This window comes from Cryptomeria japonica, chromosome 6, assembly GCF_030272615.1.
Source record: "Cryptomeria japonica chromosome 6, Sugi_1.0, whole genome shotgun sequence".
In the NCBI taxonomy this organism is placed as follows: domain Eukaryota; kingdom Viridiplantae; phylum Streptophyta; class Pinopsida; order Cupressales; family Cupressaceae; genus Cryptomeria; species Cryptomeria japonica.
Window position 1 is genome coordinate 225,126,418 of NC_081410.1, and position 26,532 is coordinate 225,152,949.

General features: G+C 38.2%; 1 protein-coding gene across 6 annotated transcripts in view; it reads left to right on the plus strand.

The window, feature by feature from the left end:
- Positions 1-26,532, plus strand: part of LOC131071440 (uncharacterized) — a 240,253-nt gene that overhangs the window by 112,786 nt on the left and 100,935 nt on the right. For all 6 annotated transcript variants that reach the window (XM_059207313.1, XM_059207314.1, XM_058007274.2 and 3 more), the window contains one exon: positions 17,394-17,461. In XM_059207313.1, coding sequence (XP_059063296.1) covers positions 17,394-17,461 — 68 coding nt within the window. The remainder of the gene's footprint in view (positions 1-17,393; positions 17,462-26,532) is intronic.

The following is a 26,532-nucleotide window of genomic DNA, read 5'->3' on the forward strand; positions in this document are numbered from 1 at the left end:
TTCATTGCATGGTGAATGATTTCTTGTTTGTAAATGACCAAATAATATGCAATGTTTGGTATTCTCTTCAAATATATTTAAATGATATTCAAATAGAAAAACATCATTGCCCATGCATGTGGAATATTTGATAAAATTAACAAATCGGTAAAGTTGGTGTTGATGTGTGTTTTAGGCACATAACATTACAGAATAAATTACCAAGATAATTTACCCTCTCTTGAATAAAATCACCTCAGATGCTAAGAATGAGATCAACTAAAATGATTCCAAGGTTTCTACATGTCGGGGCTTGACGAGTGGTTAACTCAATGGTCGATGTGAATTGTTGTGTTCACTTGGGGACTTACGCAAATGTTTGGATTATCATGAATGATGCGGAATAGGTGTGCTGACAACTTAAGATTTATCAATATGGCTCAGGATTTTACTTACTAAAAAATGGGCAAAAGGAATAGGGTTCAGGAAATCTATTCTAAGCCTAAGAATGTAGGAAATGATGAATGGATCTAGTGGAATCAAACTAGGCAAGGTCTCACAATCAGGTATTGACACAAGCTTAGTGCAATCGTCTAAGGTATACTTAAATATTTTCAGGCTATCACCATCAAACGTTGACACCATCCAAGTTGATGCTTGTCAAGGGATGCGTAATAGTTGAAGTTAAGCTTACTTAAAATTCCAGTTGACCACACAAGGCGCACTTACCAGGCGCAAGAGGCTAGTGGTATGGATTAAGGATTCCACACAAATATACTCAACAAATCTTCCACTCAAGCTAACATACATGAAAATAAATTCTAGTCTAAAATCTAATCTAACTTGGAGGAATTGAGAACCATGAATGCAAATAGAACACTTGAAGAGCAAAATCACCAACAATTGAACAATGATTGAGATTCAAAATAGCTGCAACATATACCAACAATTCTACAAAAACTCTCTCTTACAAATGAGAGACAAGGAGGCATATATAGAGTCTCTTACAAAATGGATGGCCTAGATTGATCCAAGATCAACGACTGAGATCATACCAACAAAACCCTAGAATTGCCCTAATTAGGGTTTACATCAAAAATGGTGCCACCAACATATGGCCCAATAGAAAGATACCTAGCCATCAAATAAGGAATCTTCCAGAAGATTCCTCCCTGCATCTCTCTCTCTCCTAGCATACTCCAAGAATCTAGCCAATACTGAATGTAACTCCTCCATAGAAATGCTAGGCAAGGTATCCTGCTGTAAATCAATCACGTCCAGTGAATCCGAGCAAGCATCCAAAGTGTTCTCCCATTCTGGCATGAGCTTCTGCGAACTATGAACATGAATCAACAAAGAGACCAAGTCGCCTATCTGACTCTTCTTCAAAGAGTCGAACTGGCAAAAATACATAAATTTCATCTTGTCTCTTAATTCGGCTAAGTGTAAACCACTTGCATCACTAACATCAACACCCAATGATTCCTCAATTGAGGCAAGGATTTTCATCTGAATGTCCTGAATCAATCCCTCCATCTCCATACAACTTGACTGGGCATTCTCATAAGTTGATTTCTTCACGACTAATGAACAATACCAGCCATGGAAATCATATTTGTCTCCACTGTGCACAATGTTCTTTCTGACCAAGGTGGAATTAGGAATCCTTTTCAAAGCCTGGAGGCATGGAATAGTCTTGTCTTGAATAGGCCGGAATTCTTCCCAAACTCCCTCCAAATACTGGATTTTGAATACGAGCCTTGTTGTCCTATCATATGCATGCACAAACTGAGTAAGGAAATCATCTGCTTGCTTTCTTGCGCTCTCAATCCACTTTTCCACCTCTGAGAGTGTAGCTCTCGCTGCCTCACAGTGTGAATGCATTCCATGGTCAACTGCAATAGGGGAAATAAGGGTGGGATCTTCACGCCTTGTCCCTGCAATATAGTCTCTAAGTCTAATATTTTCTTCTCTATACCTTTCTTTCTCCACAATCTCTCTGTCTAACCTTGCATCGATTACCTTGAGGTTTTCACCAACCTCCTGGAATTCTTGCTTTCTGGATGTATGACCAAGGGCAATTGAAGTGATCTGGAAATCCATAGGAGTAGCAATGGCCGCTGTCATGTGTGCAATAGGAACAACAATCTGCGCAATCCACATTCCTGTCTCATCTCTAGCTATATGTGACAAAATGTCTTCTCTCTTGGGCTCTTTCTCCTTAGCACTCCTAGCTAGGTAGTGTTGATGTTTTTTTTATGCACATGCGAACACAGAATAAAATACCAAGGTATCTTATCCTCTCTTGAACAAAGTTTCCCGATTGTTGAAGATCTCGCCGAAGGATCAATCAGAGTAACTCCAAGCTTCTTGTATGTAGGGTCGCTACGTGTGGATAAGCATCTTGCGGTATGTTGTGATTTTGCTGGAATCACAAGGGGACTTACTTTCGACGACCTGAACGTCTGATTTGCTTTGGATATTACTGGAATGTGGAATTTCACCGGCCCTTGATTTTGAAAAAAAGAAAAAGGATAAGGGTTGGAGAAGGATATAATTCTAACACTAAGAATGTAGGAGCAATGGATGACCTTTGATGAAATTCTAACTAAGTCTTGCTTTGACATCCTAGGATCATCTCCACAAGATTAGTGCGATCTTTTGAGGAAAGCTTCATGATGTTTAGATCACCGCTACAAGCATGGACACCGTCAGGTTGATGCATATCAATGAAGAAGTGATAATTGAAGTTAAGCTTAAGCTGAATGATTCCAGTTGACTACGCAAGGCAAGTTTGCAATCAACAAACCGCTAGTAGTATGGATATACGAATTTCACTGTTGATCATACAAATTTCTTCCATTCACCTAATAACATGAAATCAAATTTGAGAAGTATAGAGACCATGCAAATTGTTGAATCGACCCATAGAATTCACCATTTCTTCAATGAAGTTTACAAGTCTTTTGCAACAATATCTTGGCACCAATCTTTGCCTTCTCTTTCTACTCTACTCTAACTATTTCCTACTCTCTGACTATTCACTATTAGCTAACTATTAACCTTTGCAAACGAAGAGCCAGAGCTTTATATAGAGAGCTCCTTACAAATTGACGGCTCTGATTGACTTAGAACCAATGGCTAGGATTACAAGATAGAAACTCTAATTAGGGTTTGCTACAACAAAGTTTCTTAGCCAATTAGAAAATTACATTCCCGGAGCGAGGACCAATAGGAAGCAGGGGTAGTGTTGACGTGTATTTTGTACACAATCATACACAGAATAAAATACCCAAGGGTACCTTATCCTCTCTTGAATAAAATCTCTAACTGCTGAAGATATCGCAAGAAGGATCAGTTAGGGTGACTTCAATGTTCTTTTAAGTAGGGTCTCTACGTGTGGATAAGCACCAGTGGCCGTTGTGATTGCTGTTTCATCAAGGGGTCTTACGCCAAATCCGAACTGCAGGAACAGGGTTTCCTAATACTAACAAGCTCTCAAAAAAGATCAAAAGAGTAGGGCTTGCAAGAGATAAAGTCTAATCTAATCCTAAGAATGACTCAATGTGGACGAGACTTGGCAAGATTCTACCAACTTCAATATTGCCATAAAGTAACAACTCAATTGAAATTGATGCGATCTTCTAAGGTAACAAATGATTTTTCAATTCATCAAGGATCATAAACACTACCACAAAGGCACATGTCCAAGATACAACAATGATTGAAAGTTTAAGTGATTCAAGTTGATCCAGTTGACCACGCAAGGCGTTCCTACAATCAGCAAGAAGCTAGTGGTTTGGAAAGTGAACCTCACCGACGATCAAGTCCAACACTTTGTCCTTCAAATTAAAACACTATTTTGATTGAGAATGATTCAAGAAAACGAACAACTATGAAGATAACCACAAGAATTGCAATAAAACACCATAACTTCAATATTTTATTGATCTCAAAGCCATCATGAACAACAATTGTTTGAAATTCCTTCTTCAAAGCTCAATCTTGCTACAAAATACTTGCTTCTATCAAATTGCTAATCTCTAATCACTAATGCTGATATCTAAACTCTAGTTTCTAGTTACAAAATGAAAAGAAATGAGGGTATATATAGCATCCTCAATTACAATGAATGGTCCAGATCAAAAAGAAGATCAATGGCCAAGATTATGACACCTAAACCCTAATTAGGGTTTGTTACAACCATTACATAACATTTAATGCTTGACCAATGATAAAATTGTATTGCTTGGACACATGTCCTCTCTAGAAATTTCCACCAATGGATAGCTAGGGTAGGTACATCGAAGTTTGTGCCACCTTCTATGAATTAGGTACATTGAACCTGGACATTGTTGAGGTGGACCAATCCGACTGGAGGAGTGATGACTAGGATGCCACCTCGTCTGACACTTGTAGCTTGGTAGATATTCAATTTGATGTCGTTGAGAAGCTATCTTTAATTAACTCTTGTTCTAACTCCTTTTGTCCTTGATTTGCAGGATGATTGATGTACCTCGCCTTGGAATGCTGGATTGGAAGAGGTCGCCCTTATCTTGATGATGCTGGATCGAAGAAGGTCGTCCTTGATGAGACCGTCCTTGATCTGGCTTGATTTTCCTTGAGAAGAGTCTTTCGACTTGTAGATCTTTCGAGCTTGGGAGTCGCCATCTTGATACCTACACAACATTTCATAATAAGTAATAGATTTTGCAATGTATAAACATAGATTAGATTAAGGATTGAATTTAGGAAACTTCATGATAAGTCCTTGAGTTATCATTTCCTAAATACGATTGAGCTACTGGAAATTTCAAAATTTCAAAATTCAAAATTTAAGATCAATATTCAAAATTCAAGACAAGGGAAGACTTCGCCATACCTCACTTGAGAGCTAACTCTAAAAATGCAAAATAAGGAAATCGCCTAGGCAAAAAATCGAAATTTGAAGTATTAATGCGATCCTCCTCTAGCAAAGGCGCCTTCCTTGTTAACTTCGCCAACTTGTGGGGTCTTCAATGTCATGATGGCAAATTCGCTCCACTTGAACACAAACCAAGTTCGCACTCCCCTTTGAATGGAAATTTCGCACCTCTCCTTGATGAAATTCGCACCTTGTAATTGTCTTCTCCAAATCGCATGCAAAGGATGATTGAATGATGTTTTAAAATGCCATATCACACCCCCTTTATATAAGCGCTTACCTCCTTAATTACCTCTAGGCCGACTTTTGGAAATAAGGCAAAATAAAAACAAATTTTAAATAAAAATCAAGGCTGACCTTTTTTTAAAATATGGAAAATAAAACCCAAGCGCCCCAATTTATTTATTTAAAATAATAATTAATTAATTTAATGCCTTCGTATTTAATAGTTTCGATTTAAAAGACAAAACTAATTAATTAAATGTCTTGTGCGCACTTATTAAATGCCCATTTTATCGAAATTTAGCATTTGAAATAATTTGAAAATGATGTTAGCGCCAAAACATGGGAGATGTAAGGGGTACAAACCACATCGCTCTGGTCCCTGGGAGAGAGACATGAGCGATCTAGCAATTTGCTCTTGAATTTCTTGCCTTTTACGTTCAAAATCACTTCCTCCATGTTGAAACTGGCATCTACATAGGGAATCTCGAGCTTGATCTATTCAATTTTGTAGATGAACGCCTCTTAAGATCATTATCGCCCTGGTCCCTTGGTGAGGGACAGGAGTGAACTTTGTATTTACTCCTTGGTCTTCACCTCTTTAATCACCAATTTGCATCACAAGGCAAGTAACAACTTTATCCTTTCATTCCATGCGTACTTTACTTGTCCTTTACAAGGCAAATTTGACATCCAAGTGAATATCGCCCTGGTCCCTTGGTGAGGGATAGGAGCGAACTTGACACTCTAGCTCAAATTTGTCATCTTTTATCATTAACTCCTTGTTCATCACCTTTCAAATGACATTTCGGATCTTGTGTAACCTTGCTTTGATGTGATCTAGGAAGAAAAATGATTGATTTTATGAATATCGCCCTGGTCCTTGACTGAAGGACAGGAGCGAACTTGCCTCTTTGCTCAAGTTGGTCACCTTTTGATGTTTGGTTCCTTGCTTATCATCTTCTCAAAAACATTTTCGACCTTGTGCGACCTCGCCTTGACGTGGTTTTTGAAAGAAATGACCAGTCTAGTGAATATCGCCCTGGTCCTTGACTGAAGGACAGGAGCGAACTTTAGTCTATGGTGCAAATCCTCCATCATATTGATATCAAATTGTTTTCAAGGCGTAAAATGATGTCCTTTATTCCTTCTTGAACGTATGAAATGGGAGTGACATTCAACATTTAAGCACATTTGACTATTTCGCTCTGGTCCCTTAGTGAGGGACAGGAGCGAACTTGGGTAATTTCATCGATTTCCATGGTCCTTGCAACTTTGTTCTTCTTCGAGGCGTTCCAAACATCATTGCCACCTTGTACCTTGGCTTGGAGTGGTTTAAACTTGGAGGAGAATATTAAATAGCCTTGATTTCGCCCTGGTCCTTGACTGAAGGACAGGAGCGAACTTTCACTTGTAAGCTCATTTGTGCTTTGCCAACGTTTAAAACTATCTTCAACGGATCCGCTATGCTCCCCTTCGTTCACCTTTGACATGGAATTCGTTTCAACTTGGCAAGAAACTTGTCTAAGGAAGAAATCGCTTTGGTCCCTTGGAGAGGGACAGGAGCGCCTAGGACAATATGGGCTTCACTTGGCGTTTTACAATCTTCAAATTATCTTCAATGGGTTCGTTACGCCTCCTTTGCTTGCCTCAAACTTAACACTCACTTGATCTTTGCCCAAAACTTGTTTTATAAGGAAAATCGCTCTAGTCCCAGGGAGAGGGACGGGAGCTATCACTAAAATTCGCCCTGGTCCCTGGCAGAGGGACAGGAGCAATTTTGCTTCTAGGGCCAATTTTCCTCATTATGGTACTTTCAAGTTATATTCAACTGATAAGATGTACTTCCTTTGTTCTTCTCAAATCGCGAAATCATTCAAATCTTTCAAGGACAAGGCAATTTTGGATTTCAAGCTCCGGTCCTTCAGTGAGGGACAAGAGCGATTTTTGTTCCTGGCACATTTCCTTGTTTGCAAATTTCTTCAAATTATATTCAATGGACAGAACATGCCCTCCTTTATATCTTCCAATCCAAAAATCGTCTTGATCCTGCAAGGACAGTTGAATTTTGAGAAACAAGCTCCGGTCCTTCAGTGAGGGACAGGAGTGATTTGGCCTTAAACTTCAAAATTTGCCATTTTGAGTCTCAAAAATCTTCTAAATCTTCAATTATTGCATCTCCTGGCGACCCTGCACAAGACAAATGAAATATATTAATAACCAAGATGCATAAAATATCATTTTCGCCCTGGTCCCTGGCTGAGGGACAGGAGCGATTTCACTTCCATAGGCCAAAATACCAAGATTTTAAGACTTCAGTCACTTCACAAGGCAAAATTAGGCCATTTCCAATGCCTGGGATCAATTATCAAAATTTCCAAAATTTGGCCAAAAAATCACCCGGACAAAATTCACAATTCCATCATCAACACTTAGGCAAAATTTAGACTTGCATCCAAAAAAAACTGACTGAACCTAGACAAACTCTTTTAACCTCCTGACAGATTCACCTTATTTCAAAATTGCATCTTACGAGAGGAAGCTCAACAATCTCTCAAAATTGGACTGGACTCTGGCTTAAAATCATCGAAACGGAAACCCTAAGGCTTAACCCTGGTCCAGACGACTGACTCACCTACTCAAAACCCTAAAAGCAGAGAGAGAAACAGGCAAAACCGAGCAAAAAGAGGGGGTCCCCATTTTGATGGGGCGATGTGTGAAATGGTCACAACAGGTAGGTACACTGAAGTTTGTGCCGCCTCCGATGAGTTAGGTACATTGAATCTGGACATGCTGAGGTGGACCAATCCGACTGGAGGAGCAGTGACTGGGATGCCACCTTGTCTGACGTCTGCGTCTTGGTTGATTCTTTTTTGTCTCTGACGTGATGAATGATGTACTTCCTTTGCTTGATGAGGCTTTCTTATTGTCAAGTCTTCCTTCTCTAGTAGCATATCTCGCCCTGAAGTGCTAGAAAAGCCTTTCTTTGTCATCTTGTGGTAGAATGAGGTCTTGAGGCTAACTTGAACTCCTTGAACCTCCCTAGTCTTCCAACGCTTCAAAGCACCTTGAGTCTTCCCTTTTTGCATGTGGAACGTCCTTGATGATGGACTGGAAGAGGCCGTCCTTTCCCTGGCCTGGTCTTCTTCCATCTGTAAAACCAACCAAAAGGTGATGGACACATAATGAATTCATTCTAACATAGCATTTTCTACCTTAAATCATTAACAAGAAGAGATTAATATGAAGTTTGCTCAAGATTCTCCCCAGGGACAGGCCCTATAAGAATTTCGCTCAGGACCCTTTGGAAGGGTCAGGAGCGAAATTTGCATTCGTGGCCTAAATTCTTCTCAATTTGTGACCATGCTTGTTTAGATGCATGCCTAAGGATCCCTTTAACCTCAACCAATACCAAGTTTGAGGTAAAATTGGAGCAAGATGGAGTCTTTAAGGATTTCGCTCTGGACCCTCTGGAAGGGTTAGGAGCGAAATTCTTGTTTAGGCTGAAGTTCTATCACTTCTCCACTCCAAAATGTCTCCCAAGGAAAGCATACACTAGTCTTCTCTCCACCAAGGCTTGGGAATCCATCTCTTGACCTTCATCATGAGCAAATTAGGTGAAATTGAGAATTTCACTCTGGACCCTTTGGAAGGGTCAGGAGTGAAATTCTTGACTTGCTTGTTTTCCTTCACCTAAGTCTACTCTTTTCACTTTTCATACCTGGACTTCCATTTTTGAATCCTTCTCTCATCATGGCAAACCTTGCTTTACCCTCAAAATGGCTAGAAAGGAGAATTTCGCTAAGAATCATGGCCATGGACAGGACCTATTTAGGATTTCGCCCTGGACCCTTTGGAAGGGTCAGGAGCAAAATCCTAGTTTAAGCTCAAAATCTTGATCATTGGTGGCCACAATCAATTCAAAGGCATGCCTAGGGGTCCTTCCAAGCTCAATCTACCTTGATCCACACTTAGCTTGACACAAAAATGGAAGGAAAAGAGGGATTTTGGGAATTTCACTTTGGACCCTTTGGAAGGGTCAGGAGTGAAATTTGCATTTTAGGACAAATTCTATCATGTCTCTCACTTCAACTCACCTCAAAGGTCAAGGAAATGTTGCTCCATTCTTCCCTAAGCCATAAAAAACCAAAAGTTTGACTTGATTTGCAACGGAAATAGGTGATCTTAGGAATTTCGCTCTGGACCCTCTGGAAGGGTCAGGAGCGAAATCCTAGTTTTTGCTCAATTCCTTCAAATTTATTGATCACTAGCAACTCAAAGTCATTCCTAAGGACATATCCAATCCTATTTCACCCTGACCCACACTTGACTTGGCACAAAACTGGGAGAAAAGAGTGGTTTTGTGGAATTTCGCTCTGGACCCTTTGGAAGGGTCAGGAGCGAATTTCATCCTTTAGGCAAAATCTTCATCTTCCAATGCTTTCAATCACTTCCTGAGGCAAGAACATATCAATCTACCCCCACCATGTCCAAGGAACAAGGATGTTAGCCCAAACAAGGGAGAAAATAGTGTCTAGGGAGAATTTCGCTCTGGACCCTTTGGAAGGGTCAGGAGCAAAATTTGCATTTAGGCTCAAATCTTGACTTCATTTCTCACATTTCTTCATCCAAACAAGTGTTTTGCCCTCAATAATGCCTGGGAACGAGTTAGTTCTAAGTTTAGGTCAAAGTAGAATGTCTTATGGAGAATTTCGCTCTAGACCCTTTGGAAGGGTAGGGAGCGAAATTGAAATTCGCTTTGAACACTTTGGAAGGGTTAGGAGCAAAATTTGACATTTTGGTCTCTCCGTCAGGATTCATATATGGAATATAGCATTTAAGTATAAGAAAGAAGAAAGATATAAGGAAATGAAAGATATAAGGAAATGTCACTTATACTTTAAGTTATATTCCATATATACTGTCAGGATGTTTGAGAGTGGTTTCAGACCTTCAGGAGTTATAATGCAAAATCTAGTTTTTGGAGGATTCTTCAATTTTCTTGACTTAATGAAATTTCAGGATTAGGATGACATTCTAGACTTAGCCAAATTTCAGGACATTTGAAGATCAGGATGACATTCCAGACTTCATCACTCACCAATTTGACCTAACTCAGATCTTCAAAGATGATATTCACTCACCAAGCTTCATTCACCTCCTCAAACTCAAACAAGACACAATTAGCAACAAGAGCAAAACCTTGTCCTAAGTAAGACTTTCAAAGATGACCCTAACTCGGAGCATCCACTGATTCACCTTTAGCTAAAACAGAGCCTGCTCTCTTAGTGATCCCTCTGGCAACACTCAACATGCAAAGGCTAATAGACAAAACCCTAAAAGACCTAGAAACAAACCCCAGAAAGCAAAAAAAGTAGGGGTCCCCATTTGCAATGGGGCGATGTGTGAATACGTCACAACAGGTAGTCATCAATGTCGTCAATGGGCTGTACCTCTATCATTTGTTTACTTTTCTCCATACTTCTCATCAGCCATTCAGGAATAGCGGCCATCTCCATACCGTCATCGAGACATATTTCTCGATCAAGTCCTCTCAATGCCGAGATAACATTCTCATTATCATCAAGATTATTCCTGGTCCAATCATATACCTCATTTCCCAAACTAACTTTCAAAAAGACAGTAGGGGATTCCAGCTGATCATCATTATCATTTGGAGGTGCATATGTCACTGTGGCATGAAATTCCTTAGTATTCCCTGGTAGTATCACTGTGTTGGAACACTGCTGTCTCCTTGTTCTTTTCTGTTACTTCAGTCACTTCGATTGATGAGACACTGGGAGGGGGTGAAGAAATGATAATCTTCTGTTTCTTCTTCACCTCCTCAATCTTCTTCCCTCTGGCCTTGACTTCTCCTGGCGTGTTCTTCCTTCTCTTGGGAGCTTGACTCTCTTCGTCTGCATGAATCCTGACATCACTTATAGTCCTATGATCTTCCTCGGAAATAGACTCTTCCGGCTTCATCATTTCATAAGTGAAGGGAACACCCATGTCAACAAACTTATTCATCTGTATATCTACGTATGTAAGGGAGAAACTCAAGACCTCTCTCATCAATATATTCAGGTCAATCTCTTCGGACTCTGACCAATTAGGCAATAAGATTGCCTTCTTCATTTTGCTCTCATACTGTGGATGTGTATGATCTCTGTCATCTAATACTTGATTAGGAATTAGGAAAAGTCCACACTTCCTCATAAAATCCATTGACATTCTGGACCACATTCTTCTCTTCACTGCTTGCTTGTCCATCAAGTTGGCCCAATAATCTTTTATGTCAACTCTGTGAATGAACTTCTCTCCCTTGACCCTTCCTACTTTCTTGTCTGGATCAAATCTTTCTCTTTTCTTGTATGTAGAAAATCGATAGAATGCAAGCTCCTCACTCGCAGTGCTGGCAGCTATGGCGGACTGGCAAAACTCTGATGTCTTCCCAACTGAAATAGGGAATGTCATGCCTGTCCTGTGCTTCTCTCTCTAAATGACATCGAACTCTAGAAGCTGTCTTACCACTTCCAACAAGATCATTATGCCAGTCGGATACCTAGGAAGTCTGTAGGGTTCAAATTGAAACCCATGAATCCTAAGGTATGTGAAAGTGGGAAACTGTATGTACCACGATCCATATTTTTCTATTAACTCTGTTGCCTCCTTGGACAATCTTTTGTGGATTTCGCCTTGCAACATCCGTGTGATATACATAGTGAATGCATCATTCACTCTCTTAGTCTTCAATTCTATACCTGCTCAGCTGGGGGTAGCATTCATGACTCCTGAATTGTCCTTGCCCATTCCCGACTTCACCTTACATATTAATCCTCTGTATGAAACAAACCATGCAAGCAGGTATACCAGGTAAGAAGTCATGGCGAATGACTTGGACCGCTCTACATTCCTCAACTGAAAGTCCAAATTGTCACTTATAATCTTAGACCAATTTACTAATGTTCCTCTAAGACAATCCTGGATGAAATAGAACATCCATCCATTGAATATTGCTCCCTGCGGCATCCCCATCAGTCTGTTGAGTATGAATATCAAATCGCTATACTCCTCCTTGAAGTCTACACACATGAGTGTCTTGGGAGCCTTGGAATGATGAGACATAGGCTCAATCAACCACTCTTTGTTTGTGAAATTCTTGCATACACCCATCTTCTTCGTGTATCTTTCTTCATATTCATCCTTGGTCACATCCTTCATGTCTGTTCCATGTGGAATTCCGAACACTTCTGCAATAGCATCCTTAGCAAGGTAGGCAATGACAATGCCCTTAAGAGTCTTGATCATTCTTGTGAGCGGATCGTAACATCGTGCACACTCCAGAATAAACTCACTGCACTGTATGGACTGCGGGAATCCAGCGGCATGGAAAATACCACTCTTCATAAAATTCGCATAGGCTGGGGAAGGAACTTGATCTCCGACTTTGAACATCCGCCGTTGCATCTGGTCGAAGTCTAGGAAATGTATGTTTGTATCAGTGATTTCCTTCCTTCTGGATGAAATCTTAAGCTCTGGATAAAATCCAGTCTCTATCATCTTCAATAGTTCTTTCCTTTCCTTATATCCAGACTTCGACATCGCACCTGTACGAAGCTTGAAGTTAGACTTATGAAAATAAATAATGCTCTTAATAAAATTCTTGACTTTCTAAAGATTTTAGCTAATTAGAGCATGGAGTCAGGAAAATAATCCATACACTTGGTAAATTTTGACAATTAAGTTCAAAACGTGACAACTTAAGGCATGGAAATCTTTCATAAAATCCATTAATACCTCCTTATGCTTAGAAAATATGCAAGCTAAAATGCAAAGGAGTATACCAAATCAACGATGACTAAGGAAAGGTGTGAAAGGTTGTGTTTTCACACAAAGTATGTCCGAGGACACCTTCTGCAGTCAACAATGGAGGTCAACAATTCTGAAGACAACTTGAAAATCAGACTTTTAAAACATGTTGTAATCTTCAAAAATGTGCATAAACTCAATAAAAATCAGTTTTAATGATGAAAACAATCATATTCAGGAATGTAAGTGTGGCTGGTAAAAAAATAAATTTCTGAGGACAAGTCTGAAAATTGATTACTTCAGACTTACCAGCACCTTGCAAAGTAGTAAAAAATCCCTGAAAATGGTGGAAAATAGCTAAGGAATCAGCTCCAAGCAAAATCGCCAAAGTGGTTAGGTGGCTGGAAATGAAAATTTCTGAAGACAACTGCCTAACAATGAAGTTTTCAGACCTGCAACAGTGATAAGATGGTCTAAAAAGGCACAAAAAACTCCATAAAAAACCTCCAAATGTAAATCGTCTAAGTTGGAATTGGCTGGGCAATAAAAATTTAAGTCTGAAAATTAATGGACAACCATTAATGGAGGTCAAATCTGAAGCAAACCTCAGATCTGAAGTGAATCAGCGAGCTGGAAATGATGGCAGCCACCAAGAATGCATGAAAATCATCAAAATGTGGCACCAAACACTTCTCCAAACAAAATCGAAATTTTCCCAACTATGGCGCCAAACCAAAATTCTGAAAATATCATCAATGGCAGCCCGGATCTGCAACAATGGAGGTCGGGAACAACAAGCAAAAAATGGAGGAAAATATCGCCCAAGTCTCCAAACAGAAAATCGCCACCTTTCACCAAAAATCACCAAATTTGCAAAAAATCGCCAAACTTGGAAAATCGAAAATCTGGAAATGGTCTTTAATGGCAGCAAGGGGAATAGATTAGCAAGCTGGAAAAAATGGAGGAGGAAAGAATCCTCAACCCAACACTTCACTTCAATCACTTGCTAAAATTCGCCCAACTTGGAGAAAAATCGCCTTTCATGGAGACACCTAGCAGATTTAATAATAAAATAATGCTAAGGCTCCTCTCTTATACTTGCTTTTACCTCTCACTTTCACCACACAAGCAATGTGGGATAAAACACTTGCTTAAATACTTGTTTGGTAAAAAACTTAAAAACTAACTTGCTTCTAGAAGGTTTAAATATTAAATGTTTATTGCAAGTTATTAAATTTTGCTTTTAAAATTTTAAATAATCATTAATAATTATTTAAAAGCAATTAAATGGGGCTTACTTATTAAAATATTGCAACTTAAATCCAAATTAAGCCTCCAGGGGAAAATCGACTTGGGTTGGGATTGAAAAATCCCTTTAAAAAATCATTAAAGTGTCAAAAATTCCCCACAAGGGAAAATCGATCCTAGCTTGGATAAAAATCCATGCTCAAATTCATCAAAATGCACACAAAAACACTCCAGGGGAAAATTGATGGCAGTCTAGATTGAAAATCCACACTCCAAACTCACTTTACTTGCAAAAATCACTCCCTGGTGGAAAATCGACCTCAGTCTGGATGAAAATCCGGACTCAAAACTCACTAAAATGCTCTCAGTGGAAAATCAACTTGGGTCTAGATTGAGAGTCTGCACAAAAATGTGCACTAACTTGTCACAAAACATCCTGGTGGAAAATCGACCTAGGCATGGAATCATCCTCAACGGTGTCTGCACTATAATCCACATTCTAGTTTGCACTCTTGGTGGAGAATCGATGGTAGTCTGAATAAATCTTGACACTTAGCCAAATTTTAGCACTTCCAGGGGAAAATCGATCCAGGTATGGATAAACAGTGGTGGAAAATAATAGCCAGTATGGATTTCAGGGGAAACCCATGTGTAGTGTGGATTTTGAGTGGAGGAAAATGGTGGGTAGTCTGGAATGTGAGGGGACAAGCACCTCTAGCATGGAATTTGACCCTCTAACCCTTGGAATATGAATTTCCCTTAGGAATTTGACAATTTAACCACTCAAAATCACTTAGAAACTTCAAATTTAGACTAAACTTAGGCAAATTTTCCAAAAAATATGAGCGAAACGCTAGGAAAATATTGGAATAAAGTGTGAAATCAATTTAAATAATACCTTAGGAGCAAGAAAACAACTCCAAAAGGTATGGGAATACTTTGGCACTTTAAAATCATTGATGCGTGTGTTTTAAAACACGTTAACTCTCAAAAGGTCAAACACTTAGACAAAACTTAGAATCATTAAGATATCAACGTTTGCAACTTGATCCTATAACTTCAAAAACCCTAGACGGCACTAGGCATGATCAAAACTCCGAGACTCGGGCACGGGAAATGCAAAATTGCCCACTAAGCAGCCAAAACCATAACCTAACAACGCAGAAAGAAGGAAAAGAGGGGGTCCCTGTTAGCAATGGGGCGATTTGTGAAAAGGTCACAACAGTTGGGAAGGGTGAAAAATTTAGGATATATTGGTTAGGGCTCTAAGAGATCTTTGGCTATATGTACTTCAATAATATTGCATGACAGAAACTACAACAGAACACCATATTCCCTTCTTGCATGCAAACTGTTTGACATAAATACTTGTTGGGGAAAGGGCAATAAATTGGGTGCAAATCAATAGGGGTTTTGACAATCTTCTTTCTTCATCCCTCCTTGTGGGGGAGTTTTGCCTTGTAGGTGTTTTCCTTCTCTAGGGAATCACTTTTTATTTGGGTGCTTATCATGGCAACAAATTTGTTAATGCCCATTTTTCCTTCTTTCCATATCCACCTAAGCTATACTTATGCTGGAGGGGTTTGGTGCATTATTTTATTTTTGCATTAAGTTTGTTGCTTTATTACATATTATGCATCTAGGATAAGATAAAGATTGCTTAGGTAATTGAGTAAGTTGTACTTGCATGACGTGACTTATAATTTCCAAGTTGGTGGAGATGCGTACACATGTGATTACATCTCCTATTATCCCACATTGGTTTTACATTCACATATCTTAGTAGTGTGTTCTATGTATACCCATTAGTAGTTGAACACTTTTTACACATTGATCATGCATAGTGCAATCTATAGATTTTATAATCTATTGTACTTGCCTTAAGTCTATTGATTTTGGATGGCTTCCATAGCCAAATTTAACAAAGAATATCTGCATTCACTGAAAATTTAGCAATACTGTTGCTTTCTGTGAAGCAGTGCCTGTACATTACTACAAAATTATCACCGATCAGATTTGCTTCCCTAATTATGCTTTCCAATTTCTAAACTTTAATTCTCCTTGTGTCACTTTTCTATGATGACAAGGGAGTTGCCTTAATCCAATTTTTTAAATACGAAAAATTTCTCAAGATTCAGCCCTTCAACGATTGCTAATGCTTTGCTTCAGTATTGAATTTGGGATGAGGAAAAAATATTCACCTTTCACAAAGGTACTCCATGGCAAATGGATCACCATCCCATTCCCATAGGACCCATTACCTATGGTAGCCCCATCAAAATTAAGCTTTAAGAAACTATCCTTAGGAGGAGTCAATGGCTAGCAAGACAATCTTTAATTTCATTCCTGATCACCCAATTAATGTGGGGAAGTATAATTTATGCTATATCTATAAGAGAGTTATATTGAGAATTGCTCGAGTCTTTTTCTGCATCACTTGTGTTGTTACATCTTCTGTATCTTATTGTCTGCTGGTTATGCAAGTAGCTTCAAGAACTAACTTATACACCTATTGATGAGTGTTAAACCACATGCTATCCTTGTACAAAGTGATTATAAAGAAGGGGCTCATTGGTAAACCTGCCCATGTGGACCTTTTTGTAACATGGTTAATTATATTGAGAATTGCTCCAGTATTTTTCTGCATCAGTTGTGTTGTTACATCTTCTGTATCTTATTGTCTGCTGGTTATGTAACTAGCTTCAAGAACTAACTTATACACCTATTGATGAGTGTTAAACCACATGCTATCCTTGTACAAAGTGATTATAAAGAAGGGGCTCATTGGTAAACCTGCCCATGTGGACCTTTTTGTAACATGGTTAATTATATGCACATCCAATACATTCTTTGGCTCTCTTTTTGCAACTTTCTTTCTGGGAGTTTAACATTAATCATCATTAACTATCATTTTTCTATGATGTTTTGTTGTATTCTTTTTCTCTTTGAATATTAATATGGACATTAGCAAAAAGGTACTTATAGGCAGAGTTATTTTCATTGTGATTGGATGGTGACTAAAACAAGTGTAAAGAAATAAGATCTCTGTTTACACCGACAGACTGGTATAGTGTGTATGAATAAGAATATAAATAGATTATTTGACAAAGTTATTGATAATAGATATAGGCTTTTTTCTTTGAGGGCTAAAAACTTGTTTCTCAAGTGATTGGGAGATTTTATTTTAGTTTATTTTCGTTTTTGGCAGTTCTGGATGGACCATCCAGTGAAAGTGTAAACATAGCTACAACAATAATTCAAAAAATGCTTGATGAGGTTAGTTACTTTCGAATTCAATTGCTTTTAGACTATTATGTTCTAATGAGGCTGATTTCTGAGCTTGTCTTAAAATTTTCAGTATTTTGCAATCTGTATTATTGATACTCTGTTTTTGCGTAAGCGTTGTACTTGTAACTGTCTTTATTAAGTGGTGGATTGTCAACGAATTCTACTCATGCCAGCTACAATGATTACACATAATGGCACTAAATCTTATCTTTTGGGAGTTAATATTAATCCATCCTAAAATATTATGCTATAGAAAATTAGCATCTCCACTTTTATAGTACTTATTTTGAATACTAAATTAACCAGTGACCAGATGACTTTTTTGCCAAGTTCAGTTTTTTGTAGAGAATTGCATCTGTAATAGAAGATGATAGCAGATGTTGTAGAAGATAAAAAACATATAATGCTTTATGTGTGATCAAGTTTTCCTAGGGGATAACACAAATAGAGTGGGTAATCCAATTGTAAGATATTTTTTTAGTTTATGCACTTTCATAAATCTGGATTGTTCAAGTAACCATTTAGGTTGAAAGATATCTTTCTTCTACAAAATATGAGGCAATCTTGCAGTACAGAAATGTCAATATTTCCTTAACAATCGATTGATATTCACAATTTCTTGTTTCTTGTCATCGAGATATAAATTCTCACCTTTGGTCCTCTTTCTTATTCGTTGGGTGACTGGTATCTCCATGCAACAGTGACTTACAAGATATGCTGTCTATCTGACTGCATGTCTAATTAACTTGCCCACAAACAATTAAAGCTATCTATCTAACGATCTATTCTTGCTTCCTGGTCACATTCTTTGATTATCCCATCAAATCTACACCTTTATCTTAACTTTATTTTTATAGATAGTTTTTCTTATTAAGCCATAACAAATTTTTCTACTGCTTACCTTTTGTTTGAGATGTCAACTTGGTTCATCCTGGAATTACCATTTCAATACCTTTTTTTCCTACAATTCCTGATTCCTATGCTCACTTATATCCTTAAGCATATTCCAGTTACCCATATTAAACTCCATTCTTACTTTCAAATGGGGATGACCCCTATTAACTTAAAGAAATAATTGGTTCAGTCTAATTTTCAACCTTCCGTTTTCATTCATAAACCATTATAGGATACCGCTGGAGATTATAGCCTCTCTTTAAAGAGTCCACTTTGCCAACTAAATTCCTTACCGGGAACTCCCTAGCAACATGTAATATCCCTTTCCACGGAGTAGTGAGAATGACTTGTTTAGCCTGTTTAATTCTCGTAGGCTAATTTTAGGATATCAAGAAATAAATTTAATTAATTAATTAAAGTTGTTCAATGAAGTAAATTTTATGGATAGATTTACTTAAATTAATTTAATAAAGTGACTTCAGTGAAAATTAAAAGGAAATATAAAAGGTCACTTTATTAATGTGCTTTAATGAATATTTTAAGCAGGAACTCGAAAAGACTTCCAAATATTCCAAGGGAAATTATAAAAAGAGGAACTGGGAGCTCATCATTTTGCTTGTTCTTGCTTATTTTTTCTCTATTGAGGATTTGGAGCTTCTTGTGGAGTAAAACCCTAGGACAAAAACCCTAAGGGAATTGGTTTCGGTGGTGAGAGATCTACCCTAGCCAATTGCAGGTGGAATCACTTAGGCTTCTTGTAGGAGCATAAACAAAGGAAGATAAAATAATTTGTGAAGTCTTGCAAGCAAGACAAGCTATTGATGAAGATTGTTGTATTGATTTCTTGCATTACAGGAGAGGTTGGATGCCATATCTGGATAGGCATTTGTTTGGGTGATGGAAATAAATAAAGATGAGTGACTAGGGCTTGCCAGTTGGACGCCAAAATTTGATATTACATTTTGTGGAGTTAGGTGTTGAAGTTTATGACAGGTTGGACTGAGTTTAGACTCCCAACTTCTACTTGCCAATCATCCCTTTGCTAGGTGCGACTTCCCATGCCAGCTGTGGATCTTTCTTGACAGCCGCCCCTCTTATATTTAGGCATTTGGAATCTACAGTAGAGAAATCACTCATTGGAGGTAGTGAGTCAGAGTTTGCAGTGCTGAAGGCTAGTATTTGATATCAACTTGTGGGTCAACCAGCTGTATCTTGGGTCATAGGGTTCTGTTTTGACTGAAGTTTGTTCGATAATTCATTATAGACTGTTGGTACAAATTACAAACTGTTTATCTTTGGGGAAAAGGTCAGAAATCTGTCTCTATCTTTGTATTTTTTTGTAATAGCAAAGCTAATAAAGAAATCCATTGAATTCGAGTCTATCAATGTTGAATGATCTTCAATATATTCATGTATTTTAAATTAATGAGTATGTTACAATGCATTTCACTTTTAATTTCTTTGGAGCATAGTTAGAATGGGATTCAAATAGAAACCTTCACACTTACATGCATGCAAACTTCTTGACAAAATACTCATTGGAAAAGGTGGAAAAATTGGGTGAAAATTGGTAAGGGTCTTTACACAACATTAAAAGAAAAGTCCCCTACCTTATCATCTTCGTAGAAGACTTAGCTTTCTTACAAGACAAAGAATCTTCACTCTCTCCGAGTAGCTTCCCCTTCATAGTCTCGATTTCCTCCAATCTCTGGGAATTTAAGGTACTGATAATCTGATTGCCTTTGATTCCCCTTTCCTTCATCCCCCCAACCTTTTCCTTATCCTTATTATCTTCCAAGATCAAAACAACCTTGTCATTCCTACCCTACTCCTACGACTAGAGTCCACCTAATTATCCAAGGGGATTGTAATTGTGAAAGATTTTGGGACAGGATCCTCCTTTCCCTAAAAAGGTTCGAAGGGGCCAACATCGTGGATTCCACAAACTCATCCTTTGTAGAAGGTTCCTTGGGTGCCACTTTGGCCTTGGAGAATTGATAAAGTAGGAAATCAAGCCTTAGTGTAGCTGCATTTTAGCCTTATAAAGCCATAAAACAACAACAAAAATATCCAATGACATAAGCAAGTAAGATGGAAAGCTAACCATCCTCTTGTGTTTGAAATGGTTGAGTCTAGTCAAATGATAGGAAAAAATGCATTTGCATTTGCATTCAAGACTCGTATTCTATTAGTTGAATATTTACCCAAGGTTTGTGTAGGGACTGCCTTAGATAGCTTGCATGAAATCTCACAAGCTTCTCCTTTCCTCTCAAGGAACTTTCCATTTCTTTGTTGGGATTAAGGTGTCTCAACCTTTGGTAAGTCCTAGCATTATTTTATGGTGATTATTTAATTATTTATTCCAAAGTTTATTGCCTACATAAGTTGTGTCACTTTGTGGGACCTACCAATGAGGTGGCATCCTACATGGTAGGTGATGTGTACAACTTGTAAGCTAAAATGGTGGAAGTAGGCATCCAACTTGGTGGACATCATGTAGCATGATTTGTGGAGTTTGTCATAAGATATAAGTTGATCTATGACTGATTATGACAATGTTAGAGTCAATTATGACCTATTGATGATAGATTATGACATGTTGGCCCCATTTTGCGTAGCCTCTTATGCATGCATGCAGTGCATTGCATGTCTAGGAGGGCTTTGGCATGCAAGGAGGTATTCGAGAAATAAGTGGAGATGACACAACTTCATGCAGCCTGTCACATATTGCCATGTATCCTATGGCATCCATTTTGTTTAGAGCATTATAAATGCAAGTATTGGAGATGGAATTGGATAGGTTGATTATTTGCAGGTATCCTTATGTTGCCAAATTGATTCTAGGCTATCAACATTGTTTATACTCTTGAAAGAAGCTTGTACTGCAAGTGTGTTTTAACCAGTTTTGTTTATAGTAATACATTGCTAGGCTTTTGGAGTATGGGGTTTTGTCTTGATAGGGTTTTCTCCACGTATATTTGGTGTTGTGTTTTATAATTTTATTTGTGCATCTATGATGTTATTTTCTAAATTACCTATTATGTGCATCTTCTCCATAGTAACTGAATAAGGGTTTGAAAGTTAGAAAATTTTGCACATTCTCTCCTCTTAGATTCATATAGGAATCTTTTTCGCATATCCGACTTCCTTTCAGGTGGTATCAAATTTTGGCTAGCTTTTTTTTTTAAGAGGGGTAAACGCTTTTGACTCGAAGCCATGAATTAGTGAGGTCACAAACAGGGAGCCTCATCCCCATTGAAATTCAACAATAGCACCCCAGCGGGGTTTGAAATTTGATGGCAAGAAGAACAACAACATAACTTAACCATCACAGCATGCCAACGTTAGCATAGCCTGGCTAACTTTTGATTCTAGTTGTGAGTAGAGGATTTTTTGTACTAATCTCTTTGAGTGGGAGCTTGTTGTTGAGATTTTTTCGTAACATTGTTGCAAGGTGATGGCGAGCACATCTGCACATCTGGTAGAATCAAGATTGAGAAATCAAGCAACTTTGAGCTATGGAAAGAAGACATGCTGGTCGACCATGATCAATGGTTGGCTATATCTGGAACCAAACCATCAAGCATGAAATGAGAAAACTGGGATCTAATGGATTAGAAGGCTAAGGGTCTGCTAAGAATTTCTTTGGGTGAGTCTGTGCTCCTAAATGTCCATAAAGAGAAGATTGTTGAAAACCTTTGGAAGAAACTTGCTCAAATTTATTAGCCTAAATCCTAATAAATAAGTTGTTCCTACAAAAGATGTATTCGTTGAGGATGGAGGAAGGAAGATTTGTTGTAGATCATCTAAATGCATTTAATATGCTTGTTGCCCAGTTGAACTCTGTTGATGTAAAGATAGAGAAGGATCATTGCATGAATTTGTCGTGTTCAGTACTGAATTCATGGGACCACCTTGCCATAGCCATTGGAAGTACCATTACCACCTTCAAGATGGATGAAGTGGTTGCATTGTTACTATTTGAAGAGATGCAGAGAAAATATTCTGAATCGAATAAGGAGGCTCTTACAATATGAGGAAGGATGAAAGAAAAAGGCAAGAAGAAGAATGCAAAGCAAGAAAAGTCAGAATCCAAATCCTGTGGGAGATCTAGGTCTCGTAGTAAGAACAAGGCAAAATATTGGAATTGTGGCGAATCTGATCATTTTCACAAAGAGTGTAAGAAGGAGAAGAAGAAGCAAAAGAAGAATTTCTCTAATTTTGATTTTGATAAATCCTTTCAAGATAATGTAGATGTCTTCGCCACTGGCTTGGCAACACATGCATCACACAATGTGTGGTTGATAGACTTGGGTGCTTCTTTTCACATGACCTCACATCGAGATTGGTTCTCTAAGTATGAAAGTTATGATCGTGGGAAGGAGCATCTGTGTGATGATTCTCACATGAAGATTATTGGCCGTGGAAGAGTCAATATTAGATTCCTAGATGGTAGATTAAGGGTATCAACAATGTTTGACATCTCCCTAGTTTGGCAAAGAACCTTCTTTCTAAAAGTAAATTGAATGATGTGGGTGTGCATGTTGTCTTCTCAAATGAGGATGCAAGAGGACAAGAAGAGCTATGGGCCTTGCTAAGGGTGTTTGGCACTTTGTTTCAGCCAGATGATGCACGGTTCAATGCTATAGTTCTTTTGTTAAAACAAAGAAAATAACTTTTGAGTCATCATCATCACCATTGGAACCAATAGCAAAGAAGAGTGTTGTATCTACTTCCAATAGTCATGCTTTCTAGTTACCTAAGGGTGCTTATGCTTTAGAGATGAAGCTGCCTATAGGGAAGACAATGCTTTGGCACCAAAGACTTGGCCACATTGGTGAAAAGGGTTTTGAGAAACCTAAAAAATAAATGCCTTGTTGAGGGGCTTGATGATTGTAATCTCGAGTTCAATTTATGGAAAGCAAAATTTAGTTTCATCATAGTTCTCATAGACCTTCCGAAGTTTTGGATTGTGCATTTTGATGTGTTTGGTCTTGTAAATGTTCCTTCATTATCCAAATCCGTGTATTTTGTTCCATTTATTGATGACTATAATAGGACATTTGTTTATTTTCTCAAGAGTAAATCTGAAGTTTTCAATCAGTTTAAGTAATTCAAAGTCTTGGTAGAAAATCAGATTAGTAGAAAGATTGAGTGTTTGAGGATTGACAACAATGGTGAGTTTTGTTTTGCAGATTTTGACAAGTTCTATATAGAGCACAGGATTGAGAGACATAAGACAACTCCATATACACCTCAACATATTGAAGTTGTGGAGAGGATGAATAGGACTTTGATGTAGAGGGCTAGGAGTATGATAAGGCTGGCCTTGAATGGGAGTTTTGGGCTGAAGTTGTTGCCATTGTGTGCTATTTGGTTAACAGATCTCCTATATCAGCTCTTGTTGAGAAGACACCTATGGAGGTGTGATCAGGCAAGAAGCCCTTTTTGAGACATCTACATGTGTTTTCTTATGAGGCATATGCTCATGTATCGAGGGAGAAGAGGTCCAAGTTGAAGAACAAGGCTATTAAATGTATCTTCATTGGTTATGGTGTTGGTGTGAAAGGGTACAAGCTTTGGGATCCAATGGCAAGAAAGATTCACAACATATGAAGTGTTATCTTCAAAGCAAGGTTATCGGGAGACGAGGGTACTTGGAGACTCCGTAGACTGGTATCGGTATTGGTACAACTAATTTTCCTTTGAAAGGGTACAAGCTTTGGGAACCAATTTTGGGTCAATTTTTTTAAATATAATTTAATAATTTCCAAAACATATCATGACAAAGAACTTTGAAAACAAAAACAGTGGTAAAGTTTAACATTAACTTTAAAATTGAACAAAAGTTAAAATTAAAATTGCTTATATTGTTGATACCATAGCCAATCTAAATTGTTTAGTGAAAGTAAGGTAATATAGATGTTGAGCACACTCAATATCGTCAGCTAAATAGTAAAGGCAATTTCTCTTTAGACTATTACAATGATAAGTGTTGATCTCTAAAATTGCTTCTAGAAAAACAACCTTATGGGAAACTCCGTGATGGGGAACCTGCGCGTTTTCACTGTGTAACCTTTGGGATTTTAGAAGTCGGCTCTTCATTCAGTGGGAGGGAAAAGGGTAAGAAGGAACATAAAAAACAAATCTAATCTAAGGTGAAAGCCTGAGAGGATAATTTTTCAAATAAATGGCATAGAGAACTTCATATACATGTAATTCTAAGGCCCATTCAACAATCTACATGCCTCAACATACCTCAAGATACATTTAAAGATTCTTTAAATGAAGTGGTGCATATATAAGAACATCTACCAAAAGAAAGAGTTTATAACACGATTCAACTAGTAGAGTTCAAGCATACATTACTAGAGAAGACTGAAATTCGAAAATGCACGAAAACTATCAATGCACGCTGAATGAAATAGTCACAAAGGCCCGAGGCACAATTTGATTGCTTTAATTCAAGAGTACAAAAATAACTTTGAGGCTAGAATTCCTGCCTAGGAAACTTTTCTGTGTTTCTTAGAGAAAATAAAAGTTCAGAACCCTTGATTATACAAAAAATCCTCTACTTATAGAGGAAAGCTTAACCACCCACTACCAGAAACAAGAACTAATCATGACAATAGACCAGCCGACATTCTGTCCTCATCTTGCGCATTCATCAAATACTGTGAAAGTGATGACCGCTCTGGCCTTTGCACAGACAGGCATACCTTTATGTTAATTGGATTAGAAAAAGCATCCTCACTGTTCCCCTGCAACAAACTCCTTGGAGTTATTTGGAACGAAGCCCCAAAATTGGTTCGCAGCTAATCATTTTATCATCCACCTCATAAGAAACGCCTTGCTTTTGAAGAAACGAATGAGCGTGGAGGTTACTAGAGCCTGCTCTGGATGGACACGTGGCAACAGGATGGGGAGTCTCACCTTTCAACAAAACTGTGACCCAAAAGGTCTCACAAGGTTGCCACATGTATTTCAAAATGCCCCCCGCTTAAAAGTGAGCAAGTCCTCGCAGGAGAAAAGAAATGACGCCATGCGGCACTCGGGCGGGGCTTCGCAGCCAAAGGAAAATGAAGCCATCGAAAAAGCGTGTCGTGCCAACACGTGGCAAGCGCGCATGAGCTACAACTTGAAACACCCTGAGCAAGGAGAAAACATACTTAGACCCAAAAAGAAAAAGGGGAAAACTCTGCGGATGCAACATGAATTAAAATTCACAATAAGTAATCAGTCCTCTCAAAAAGTCTACACTGTCAATATATCCGATCACTATAACTTTGCATGGTTTTTTGTCTTCCTACGAAACACTTTCCTTATTGGTCATTTCCCTACGACTTTGCTTTGCTGCAAGCTTATCTTATTTATTTGCTTTATTTTTTGCCTTTTTATTGCATTTTGACCTAAGTTTTCTAGGAGGAGACATCAATTTTTGGTCAGGAGACTTCGGAGACAGCAGGAGACGGCAGCCAAAAGCACCCTATGCATCAAGAAGTTTCTAGAGACGCGTGTCTCCAGGGGTAGGTGACGGGTCTCTTGGTAACTATGATTCAAATAGATGAAACCTTTTTCCACCATTTTGTAACCTACAAAAGAACAAAAGAAAGATGTGGTTCAACTTCCTCTTGATCCTAAGAAAGTTGAACTAGAAGCCCAAAATGGACCTAATGATGAGGGCTCTAACAACTCTGAAAGATCAAAAGAAGAACCTCAACCTCAACCTTTAAGGAGGTCCACTTGTAATAGGCGACAACTTGAAAGGTTTAGTTATTCATTGTTAGATTCTAATTGAATTTTCGCTTTGATTGCTAATGTTGATGAGCCAAGGATTGTGCAAGAGGTAATGGGTATGAGTGATGCAGATTCTTGGATGAAACTCACAAATGTAGAGACAACTACATTGAAGAAAAATATCACATGGAATCTGATACCCTTGCCTAAAGGACATAAACCCATAGAAGAAGCTGATCCTAATGGTAGTGTTGAGAAGCATAATGCAAGGTTGGCCATGAAGGGTTATTCACAGATGAAGGGAATCGATTATGGTGAGATATTCTCTCCCATCGCAAAGTTGACATCCATTCAAATTTTTGTTATAACTAGCAGCAACATATGATCTAGAAGTAGAGAAAATGGATGTGAATATAGCTTTCCTTCAT